At 34.8% G+C, this 12,529-nt stretch overlaps 1 protein-coding gene across 3 annotated transcripts in view; it reads left to right on the forward strand.

The window, feature by feature from the left end:
• Positions 1-11,712, forward strand: part of sparcl1 (SPARC-like 1) — a 35,452-nt gene extending 23,740 nt beyond the window's left edge. The window contains exons 8-11 of one of the 3 annotated variants that reach the window (XM_022684930.2): positions 2,005-2,141; positions 3,310-3,458; positions 6,806-6,954; positions 9,948-11,712. In XM_022684930.2, coding sequence (XP_022540651.2) covers positions 2,005-2,141; positions 3,310-3,458; positions 6,806-6,954; positions 9,948-9,976 — 464 coding nt within the window. In that variant the 3' untranslated portion in view covers positions 9,977-11,712. Of the gene's footprint in view, positions 1-2,004; positions 2,142-3,309; positions 3,459-4,050; positions 4,153-6,805; positions 6,955-9,947 lie in introns of those variants that run through there. The other 2 variants (XM_049481392.1, XM_049481391.1) reach the window with 2 other exon arrangements.
• The last annotated feature ends 817 nt before the right edge of the window (positions 11,713-12,529 follow it).

Genomic DNA, 12,529 nt, shown 5'->3' on the forward strand with positions numbered 1-12,529 from the left:
ACTTCATGTAGCTTCAGAGTTCATCACTACACACCTCCAAACTTTATGTAGCTTCAGAGTTCATCATCACTACACACCTCCAAACTTTATGTAGCTTCAGAGTTCATCATCATTACACACCTCCTTCCAAACGTCCTGTAGCTTCAGAGTTCATCACTACACACCTCCAAACTTCATGTAACCCCAGAGTTCATCACTACACACCTCCAAACTTCATGTAGCCCCAGAGTTCATCACTACACACCTCCAAACTTTATGTAGCTTCAGAGTTCATCACTACACACCTCCAAACTTCATGTAGCTTCAGAGTTCATCATCACTACACACCTCCATCCAAACTTCATGTAGCTTCAGAGTTCATCACTACACACCTCCATCCAAACGTCCTGTAGCTTCAGAGTTCATCACTACACACCTCCATCCAAACTTCATGTAGCTTCAGAGTTCATCACTACACACCTCCATCCAAACTTCATGTAGCTTCAGAGTTCATCATCACTACACACCTCCAAACTTTATGTAGCTTCAGAGTTCATCATCACTACACACCTCCAAACTTTATGTAGCTTCAGAGTTCATCATCACTACACACCTCCTTCCAAACGTCCTGTAGCTTCAGAGTTCATCACTACACACCTCCAAAATTTATGTAGCTTCAGAGTTCATCACTACACACCCCCAAACTTCATGTAGCTTCAGAGTTCATCATCACTACACACCTCCATCCAAACTTCATGTAGCTTCAGAGTTCATCACTACACACCTCCATCCAAACTTCATGTAGCTTCAGAGTTCATCATCACTACACGCCTCCTTCCAAACGTCCTGTAGCTTCAGAGTTCATCACTACACACCTCCAAAATGTATGTAGCTTTAGAGTTCATCACTACACACCTCCAAACTTTATGTAGCTTCAGAGTTCATCATCACTACACACCTCCAAACTTTATGTAGCTTCAGAGTTCATCATCACTACACACCTCCATCCAAACTTCATGTAGCTTCAGAGTTCATCACTACACACCTCCATCCAAACGTCCTGTAGCTTCAGAGTTCATCATCACTACACACCTCCATCCAAACTTCATGTAGCTTCAGAGTTCATCACTACACACCTCCAAACTTCATGTAGCTTTAGAGTTCATCACTACACACCTCCATCCAAACTTCATGTAGCTTCAGAGTTCATCACTACACACCTCCAAACTTCATGTAGCTTCAGAGTTCATCATCACTACACACCTCCATCCAAACTTCATGTAGCTTCAGAGTTCATCACTACACACCTCCAAAATTTATGTAGCTTCAGAGTTCATCACTACACACCTCCAAACTTCATGTAGCTTCAGAGTTCATCATCACTACACACCTCCATCCAAACTTCATGTAGCTTCAGAGTTCATCACTACACACCTCCATCCAAACTTCATGTAGCTTCAGAGTTCATCATCACTACACACCTCCTTCCAAACGTCATGTAGCTTCAGAGTTCATCAATACACACCTCCAAACTTCATGTAGCTTCAGAGTTCATCATCACTACACACCTCCATCCAAACTTCATGTAGCTTCAGAGTTCATCACTACACACCTCCATCCAAACTTCATGTAGCTTCAGAGTTCATCACTACACACCTCCAAACTTTATGTAGCTTCAGAGTTCATCATCACTACACACCTCCAAACTTTATGTAGCTTCAGAGTTCATCATCACTACACACCTCCTTCCAAACGTCCTGTAGCTTCAGAGTTCATCACTACACACCTCCAAACTTCATGTAGCTTCAGAGTTCATCACTACACACCTCCATCCAAACTTCATGTAGTTTTAGAGTTCATCACTACACACCTCCAAACTTTATGTAGCTTCAGAGTTCATCATCACTACACACCTCCAAACTTCATGTAGCTTCAGAGTTCATCACAATGCAATTAATCTGTAAATTCATTGCAGATTTATTGGTTTTAATGGTTTATTTGTGTGTTTTTGTGTTTGTATGTCAGTTATTCCACCATGTTTGAGCTCAGAGCTGCTGCAGTTTCCGCTCCGTATGAGAGACTGGCTGAAGAACGTTCTGCTGCAGCTCTACGAGCACGACTCCGTTACTCCAGGCTTCCTCACGGCCAAGCAGAGACTCAGGGTGTGTATCTACATCACCATCAACAGTGAATAATCTCCAGTATACACCTCACAGAGTGAATCAGTCTCGGCACTGAAACCGATACAGGACTACAGTCTGTAATTATAGAACTACAAAGTGTCCTGTATGATCAGAGTTGAAATGTATAGTGTGAATCATTTACATTTACATTAACTTTCTTAGAAAATTAGGAAGTTTTTTTCTTCTTCTGGCATTTTGGAGATACAAGGGTTTTCTATAAGAGTGAGGATATACGGTTTGAATTTGGTAAATAGCATTAACATTAGGAACCATCTAGTCAGCTGGCTATGGTTCCTGCTCCAAGTTATACACACAATAAATAAATGAAATAAATTATCGTATTTATACAATATAAGGTGCACGAGATTATAAGGCACATTTTATACGACTCTAGTAAGAGTCCTTCTAAATTCAGCAGGTCTGTAAATCTAAGCTAAGTTAAGTAAACAAAGCTGTAATTCTTAAAAAAAACATTTTCAGTCAAACGTGCGCTAAATGTTAATCAAGACATTGATTTCTCTCCTGAAAGCTGTTTATTTTGGTGAGTAAAGCGTTTCCATTTATTTACAGTAAGCTTAGATTTCCAGATTTCCAATTAGTGCTGTTAGCGGGTAATGCTAATGCTGCTCCAGTAGTGCTAGCTGAGGTTAGCAGCAGGTTACAGGCTGATTATACTTACATTCTGAACAGCCAAAGAGCTAGCGCTTAGCGTGGTTATCGGGTAATGCTAATACTGATAGCTATAAAACTGAAACTCCTGTATTCAGTTTCACTTCAGCAGAGTGGCTTTACTGCTCCTTAATACCTGACTGGTAAAATTAATATATAAAGTGCACCAGATTATAAGTTACACTGTTGATTTTGGGAAAATTAAAGGATTGTAAGTGCACCGAATATTGCATATATATGGTGTATATCGTCGCTGTCCAATGAAAAACAAGTATCTCCAAAACTTGCTGTACTTTACAGGAAAGAGAAAAAACCTGTAAAAAGAGTTTATTTCAGGTCATTTTGAAACTAAACTAAAAATCAACAAAAATAGAGTTAGTTGTTTTTTTTAGTTGTTTTTTTTTATTGCACAGCGACGATATATATATTATGTATATATATTTTTAATTGTGTTGTTTTTGTATTGTGAACGATTCAGGTTCAGAAGCTGTATGAGAGTGAGCGGCGTCTCCATGCAGGTCATCACTCCATCGAGCTGCTGGCTCAGGACTTCGAGAAAAACTACCACATGTACATCTACCCGGTCCACTGGCAGTTCGCCCAAATGGATCAGCATCCGTCAGACAGGTCCATAGTGTTTTTATTTTTTTACAGTAATTTATATATTTAACTGAGATTTCAGGACATATTTAAGTTGTAGATGCTGTTCATTAATATTAAACTGCCTTATTAATTATATAAATTATATACAGCCACAGCAGGATAAGAGCACACTATTGCATAGTTCAGTTTTCTGCTGTCTTGTTAATGATCTAAAGGGTGTTACAGTTGAGAAAACACTAAAACACTGAGGTAGTGAAGCAGTGTGTAATTAAACAGTGGAGTACATTGTCAAATTAGCAAATTACTTTCTGGAAAAAAAAAAAAAAACCTTTCTATTCACCTGTGATTCATCGCATTACAGCAAGTGAGCAACTGTGTGCTGTATATTCACTCTGTATATTACATGTATGGTCTGACTAAACACTGAGGACCCTAAATTAGTGATCAAAAGTGCACCGGCCAAAACACACAAAAGGCATGTACTAATTCTCTTGATTAATCATGGGTGTTGTTAATTTTGGGCGTAACGTAAAATAATAAACCAATCAGTGTGCCAGTTGCCATTCCCTTTAAGAACCAGGTGAGCTCTGACTTTGGCGCGTTCGTATCTTAACAGGGCAGCGCTTTTGTGCGTCACAGCAGAGACAGAGACTGACCTGCGTGTTCACATTGTGAAGAAACACCAGCAGCTCATTTAAGGGAACAGTAATGTTATTTTATTCTTTATTCTGTTTACTGTTTAGTTTAAAAGTGGGGTTTGTGCTCTGCAGTGTGTGTTTTCGTGCTGGGGGCACTTATAGGAATGGACTCTGATGATTGACTGTTGTCAGGGTTTTAATCAGTCAGTGGAGCACCACAAAAATATATAGAAACACGTCAGAAATTTACCTGAACACACCTCACGTCCAGACCACCACACCCATCAGTGTAGACTTATACCGAATCTCTGATGCTATTTTAATAGTTTGAGCGCAAGGTGTGAAAATGGACAGTTGATGGGGTGTAAGATAGCAAAGAGCATTGGGGCAAGCCTTGTGCAGGGTGTAGGATAGGGCCCTGAGTGTTTTACCACAAGATGGTGCAAAAGTGCCTCAACCACTGCCCTATAAAAGCCACACCTTAGCCTGTGTCTGTCTTATGTTTTCTTCCTCTTTCGGCTAAAAAAACAACGACTATGAAACAAAGACTAATTATCAAACAAAGAAGTAAAATAAACAAACAAAGACAGACAGATACACACACAGACAAGGGACACCTGTGAAAGTAACGAGGGGGCGGAGTTACAAATGAAACAGGAGGGATTACAGATGACAGATGTTCTTTTTTACTTATTTTTGAATGTATAGATTTAAATATATTCACACCTAAGATATCTTTTCAAAAATGCTTAGACTAGAGTGTTTATGGGTTAAAAGCATAAGAATATTGATGATAGTTCATTGCATGGTTTATCAATTATTACTTTGACAAAATACATGGAGAAACATCATCAGGCGGAGTTATTGTTCTTGATAATTAATAATCACACCTCTAGGTTACATGTAGATACTAAAAACCTGACACTCAGAGCAGCCTATGCCTTTCAGTATTTTAATCCGGAAAAATATGGCCAATATTCCAACTAATAACAAAACTGATTTACCAAACTAGTTATTTATTTTCAGCTGCTTATAATGACAAAATATTATAATAGAGAGTTGATGAGATGATGAGAAATGATGAGAAATGATGAGTAAAGATGTGCAGGTAAAATAAAAACTATATAAAGTAGTGCGCACACCATACCTAGCTTTAGTTTGAGTCCACACTTTTTCTGTGGACACTTTTGAGTCTTTATTTACTGATATTATTTGGTTTGAAACATCATATAAATATGTTTGAAGCACTAAAAATAAATAATATTGGTTGAGGAAGGCAAATTGCACCTTTTTTTTTTTTTTGTTATGGGAAAAGTCCTTTTTTTCAACACTTTGAGGAGTCAGGGGTGATGATGACATCATGTAATTTACTCAGAGACCCAAGAGTGAATAGATTAAATACAGAAGATTATGGGTTTTAAGCAAATATATAGAGTTATAATGGAAGAATAAAACAAGAAACTTTGAAGGAGATCTCACTCTTTTTTTAGTAGTTTTTCTCAAAGGATTTCTTGTAGATTTAGCTTTACTGCACTGGGATGTGACCGCTGTTTTTAGAAAGATTAAATTCCTCCCTTTCTAACCATATATGCATTGCAGTCATATGATAGAATCTGGGCACCCCTATTATTCTTAATCATTTTTAGTTCTAAATATTTGGGTGTTTGCAACAGCCATTTCAGTTTGGTATATCTAATAACAGAGTTGCCTGAGGTATGCAAAAGCAAAAGCATACCTCAGGCGACTCTGTTTGTGGCGTGCTTGCAGAAATGGCTTCTTTCGCATCACTCTCCCATACAGCTTCTCCTTGTGTAAAGTGCGCTGTATTGTTGATCGATGCACAGTGACACCATCTGCAGCAAGATGATGATGCAGCTCTTTGGAGGTGGTCTGTGGATTGTCCTTGACAGTTCTCACCATTCTTCTTCTCTGCCTTTCTGATATTTTCCTTGGCCTGCCACTTCTGGGATTAACAAGAACTGTCCCTGTGGTCTTCCATTTCCTTACTATGTTCCTCACAGTGGAAACTGACAGGTTAAATCTCTGAGACAACTTTTTGTATCCTTCCCCTGAACAACTATGTTGAACAATCTTTGTTTTTAGATCATTTGAGAGTTGTTTTGATGAGCCCATGATGCCACTCTTCAGAGGAGATTCAAATAGGAGAACAACTTGCAATTGGCCACCTTAAATACCTTCTCTCATGATTGGATACACCTGGCTATGAAGTTCAAAGCTCAATGAGGTTACCAAACCAATTTTGTGCTTCAGTAAGTCAGTAAAAAGTAGTTAGGAGTATTCAAATCAATAAAATGATAAGGGTGCCCATACTTTTGCACCGGTCAAATTTTGGTTTAATGCATATTGCACATTTTCTGTACAATAAACCTCATTTCAATCCTGAAATATTACTGTGTCCATCAGTTATTAGATATATCAAACTGAAATGTCTGTTGCAAACACCCAAATATTTAGAACTAAAAATGATTAAGATTAATAGGGGTGCCCAAAATTTTTCATATGACTGTATGTTTATGTGTGAAGGGATTCCTGAGTAATTAAGCTGAGAACACAAGGAGCGATTTTGGATGTAAAATCCGTCTGTAGGGTTCTAAGGGTTAATAGCAAATAATAGCATTGTTATAAAACACACCTATTGTAACACAGCACTGCTGAGTGTTGTTTTGATTGATGGAGCCGAGCAGATCGTCTCTGGTGTTTCCTTTGTTCCAGGTTTCTGACTCACTCTGAGTTGTCTCCTCTGCGGGTTCCTCTGGTTCCCATGGAGCATTGCACTTCAGTCTTCTTCCAGGAATGTGATGCTGACAAGGACAAGCTGGTCTCCTTCAGGGAGTGGTGCCAGTGTTTCGGCATCAAGGACGGTGAGAGTCGCCGCAGGCCTGAGCGCCCTGCTTTACAGACACTGTAACAGCAGACGCTTCCTTTGACTTCTGCTTCAGTTTAGCTTGTTCATTATTACAGTAAATCCAGTGTAGCACAGCACAGGTAGTCATATTGTTATATATATATATTCAGCTCTGGAAAAAAATAAGAGAGCACTTCAGTTTCTCTGATTTTGCTATTTATAGGATTATGTTTGAGTAAAATGAACATTGTTGTTTTATTCTATAAACTACAGACAACATTTCTCCCAAATTCCAAATAAAAATATTGTCATTTAGAGCATTTATTTGCAGAAATTGAGAAATGGCTGAAATAACAAAAAAGATGCAGAGCTTTCAGACCTCAAATAATGCAAAGAAAACTAATTTGTATTCATAAAGTTTTCAAAAGTAAGTTCAGAAATCAATATTTGGTGGAATAACCCTGTTTTTTTTTTTAATCACAGTTTTCATGCATCTTGGCATCATGTTCTCCTCCATCAGTCTTACACACTGCTTTTGGATAACTTTATGCTTTACACTCCTGGTGCAAAAATTCAAGCAGTTCAGTTTGGTTTGATGGCTTGTGATCACCCAGCTTCCTCTTGATTATATTTCAGAGGTTTTCAATTTGGTAAAATCAAAGGAACTCATCAAATATCAAAAATATAATAATAATAATAATAATAATAATAATAATAATAATAATAATAATAATAATAATAATAATATATTCATAATATGACTACAATATCAGTCTACATTTTACTGCATTTTACATGCATCTTCTGGATCTGTTTCTCTTTTCTGAATTTGTTTGAAAGTGTGATTTGTACAGGTGCATCTAAAAAAATGAATGGATATCATTGAAAAGTTACTTTATTTCATTATTTCAGTTTAAAATGTGAAGCTCAAATATCATATAGATGAAAATCCAAACATCAGTGTCTCAGACAATTAGAATATTATATAAGATTATTTTATAAGATAAATGGCTCTTTTGGCAGTGTGGGCAGTGTGTCAAGTCCTGCTGGAAAATGAAATCTGCAAGAAAGGTGTTCTGGGAAAACTGTGCACTAACTTGATAAAACACAGTGGATCAACACCAGCAGATGACATGTCTCTCCAAACCATCACTGATTGGTGGAAACTTCACTCTAGACCTCAAGCAGTTTGGACTGTGTGTCTCTCCACTCTTCCTCCAGACTCTGCTCCCTTGATTTACTTTAAATGAAATGTAAAATTTACTGATGATCAGTGATGGTTTAGAGACATGTCAGCTTTAATGAAGATGCAGAGGGATTTCATTTTCCAGCAGGACTTGGCACACCGCCCACACTGCCAAAAGTACCTATTGCCCTGGTGAAAACAAAATATACTTAATTGTACTTAAAACATATTGAGAAATGTCTAAATATGCTGTAAATATACTATATAACCGATTTATGTACTTACTTAAAATATGTTTAAAGTACATTAATATTATGCTTTCATGAAATGCTTGAAAGTAAACTTTGATCATACTTTTTTAAAAAATACAATATACTACAACTTTTAGTTTAATGTAATTCAATTTACTTCTAAAATATTTTTGTACATTTTTAGCAAAGTGTGTTAAAAACAGCTGTTACTGTTTTTCACTTACAGTACAATGTATCCTGTATCTTTTTAGAAAATAAATTAAATTACTACATTGGTAAAATGTTTTAAAACTATATTTAGGTATTACATTAATATAACAGTTAAACTATATTTCAATGTGTTGTAATTATAATTAGGAAAATATAAATATAAGTAAATTATAGGGTACAGTGTTAAATAACATGTAAATGTTAAATAAAAATGTAAGTAAATTTGCAACACGCTAAAAATTGTAGGACAGTATATAAAATATAATTTTATACCCAATGAAATATACTAGAAGTGTGCTACTTACAAAAAACAGGAACAAGAAGCATATTTGTACTCTAATGTAAATATATCTATGTAATATATATTTAACATCAGTTCTTAGTGCATTCCTAATATAACTGGTGTATAAAATATAGTGAGTCAGTTGTAATACTCATTAAATGTATTATATATGCATTTTACTGTAAGCATATTTAAAATATGGGGTTACATACATGAAGCAGTATGTTTAAATGTTACTTAAGTTTAATAAAAAAGGTAAATTTTCGTACAATTTAAGTACAACTTTAAAAATACAGTATAGTAAGTACTAGGGGTGTGCCACATCATATGGTACGTGATAATATCGCCAACATTTTTAAATATCGTGAACGATATTGTTCCCTGAAATATCGTGATATTAATACCCACCCCTAATTATTACATTAGGGTACGACTGTTTAGCAAAAGAAGAAAGAAAAATTCACACTGTTCTTATTTCCCATTATAGATTATATCTCTCCAGTATAATTTATTTTACTTTAATCCTGGATATATGGAGATATATGTAGTGCATTATTAGTATCATGACATTCTGGACCACTGACTTCTGATAAAATTCTTTATTTTTTTTTATATATCAGTTAGGGGTGTGTCATATTATATCGTATGCAATAATGAAATCTAATTTGTATTTTATCGCAGTAGTGTATTCTGTTTTTTTTATTTTTTTATTTTATTTAATGTTTTGTCATATCACCAAAAATATAATCATTGCGAAAATACCATGAAATATTGTGATATTATTTTAGAGCCATATCGCCCACCCCTAGTAAGTACAAAAATTTGTTCCATTTTAGCGCTCTTTAAATATACTGATTAATAATAAAGTGGCTACAAGAACACTTTAGTGCACTATAGAATAATAATGCTTAATATACTTTAATCTACTTTTTTGGATTTTTGGATTTTCATTGGCGCAAAACAGGCCTTTTCGATTATATAAATCATTAAATATCTCATACCGAATAAGGCTTATATCAGAGTGAAGGTCTATATTTATGTCTATATTGTTAATATTATTTTCTCCTCTATTTCCACAGAGGACATGGACACCAAGCTGCTGTTCTAAGATGATGAAGTGCTGGACCTCAGCTTCAGACCTTCACCTCCAGCAGACTGACCTTCAGAGGAGCTCCGGCAGCAGGAGGCGTCTCCTCTGTTCCCACAAACAAATGAGCCTGTAGGTTAAACTGTTCTGAGAGAATAATGAGTGTAGCGTCTGCTTCTCCAGTTACGTCTGCATCTTTAAACCAAGGATACGCATGATTCGTCTACGGCTGCGTGGGAAAGGAAGAAAGAGAACGTGAGAATGATGATGTTTATGTGTTTAGATGGAGGAGGAACAGTGATCAGTAGTTAATACACAGATCATTCTTTTTTATTGTCGTTTTTAACCATTAGTAACTGAAAAGTTGTGTGTTTTAATGCATTCCAGCAGGGGATAAGTTTACACATAGTGCATAGTAGTTGATGGAACTGTCAAATTATGTTTAATGATTTTGGATTTTGGATTTTTTTTAGTGCTAAAATAAAAGAAGATGGCCTTTAAAAAGGTGTTACTTAGTTTAAAATGTGAAACTCATATATCATATAGATAAAAAAAAAAACAAAAATCAGTGTCTCAGAAAATTTGAATATTATATAAGATTATATAAGAGAATTGGTACTTTTGGCAGTGTGGGCAGTGTGCCAAGTCCTGCTGGAAAATGAAATCCGCAAGTAAGATAAGCAGTTTGGACAGTGTGTCTTATAAATTCTGTATAAATTAGAATATTATATAAGACCAATTGGTACTTTTGGCAGCGTGGGCAGTGTGCCAAGTCCTGCTGGAAAATGAAATCCGCAATTTGATTAAAAATGTTAAAAAAACGTATTTGGTGCTAAAATAAAAGAAGATGGCCTTCAGAAAAGTGTTAGTCAGTTCACAATGTGAAACTCACATATCATATAGATGAAAAAAAACAAAAATCAGTGTCTCAGAAAATTTGAATATTATATAAGACCAATTTGTACTTTTGGCGTTGTGGGCAGTGTGCCAAATCCTGCTGGAAAATGAAATCTACAATTAAGATTTTGGATCAAATGATGTTTAATGATTTTGGATTTTGGATTTATTTAGTGCTAAAATAAAAGAAGATGGCCTTCAGAAAAGTGTTACTTAGTTCAAAATGTGAAACTCACATATCATATAGATGAAAACCCAAAAATCAGTGTCTCAAAAAATTAGAATATTATATAAGACCAATTGGTACTTTTGGCAGTGTGGGCAGTGTGCCAAATCCTGCTGGAAAATAAAATCCGCAACTAAGATTTTGGATCAAAATATGTTTAATGATTTTGGATTTCAAAACATTAAAAAAACGTATTTGGTACTGAAATAATAAAAGACGGCCTTCAGAAAAGTATTACTCTTTTAATAAAGTGGGTTCTTTATGGGTTCTCCAGTTCCTATATCCTATATACAGTAGAAATATACCAATTTAAATAACCTTTTAAAGGCAAAAAGTAATGTTTCTGTGTGTTTTTTTAGATGGTTTTGTACATGGTTCTTTGTATAGAACCAAAAATCACCCATTGAAGCATCATGATTATGAATCACTCTAAATTAACCCTTTCCAGTACTCTATAGAACCCGCCTGATTAGGGTGTAGGTAGGATAGTATAGTATAGATGTTAATATGTGTGTAATATAAGTGTTTTCTCTCAGTAGATGACCCTGTAAAATAAACATGAACATATTGATCACTTTTTGAAAATAAATCTATTACATTATTAACACCTTTAATAAAATTCCCTATAAAATCAGTTATATTGCTTTTCTTTTTTCTGATTCACACATTACAACTTTTTTCAATTGTGTGTCAAAATCTGCATTTTAATATTATTTAAAAAATTAATCAGATCATATCTTTGAAGTATATAATTCTTGTTTTACATTCAAACATTATGACAACCTCTGAGACAGTGCAATTAAAAAGAGCTAATAATATTAGTTAATATTAATAGTTTGATTTGTACAATTAGTTATTTTTATATTATTATAATAATAATATCAAATGAAACTAGCTCAGACACTTCTTGATACTATGCATTCAATTCTTTATGGTACTTTAATATGATATTTAACTTAAAAAATAAATCAATAGTAGATGACCCTGTAAAATTAAACATAAACATTTTGATCACTTTTTGAAAAGAAACCTAATTTGTTATTAACACCTTTAGTAAAATTTCCTATTAAATTCATTATATTCTTTTCTATATCCTCTTCTCTTTTCTGATCCACACAATTGGCACTTTTTTGTGAATTGTGTCTAAATCTGCATTTTTAAGTAGATATACACAGTTCATCAGATTGTTTTGAGATCAAATATTATGACTTTTGAAACTTCTGAAAAATCTCACCAGAGAACAAGGCAAATAAAATAAACTAATAATATTAGTTAATAATAATAGTTTGATTATGTCATGGTGTGCACAGAATTGCAGACACGTGCAGATACTGATAAAAGTATATAAAGTTTATTATAACAATAAACAAATGTAATCGTAGTCGATACAGAAACAATGGGTGATCACCAGTAAACAGAGCAATGAAGACAAAACCATACCAGAAACGAGA

Source organism: Astyanax mexicanus, chromosome 7 (assembly GCF_023375975.1).
Source record: "Astyanax mexicanus isolate ESR-SI-001 chromosome 7, AstMex3_surface, whole genome shotgun sequence".
NCBI classification, from domain to species: domain Eukaryota; kingdom Metazoa; phylum Chordata; class Actinopteri; order Characiformes; family Acestrorhamphidae; genus Astyanax; species Astyanax mexicanus.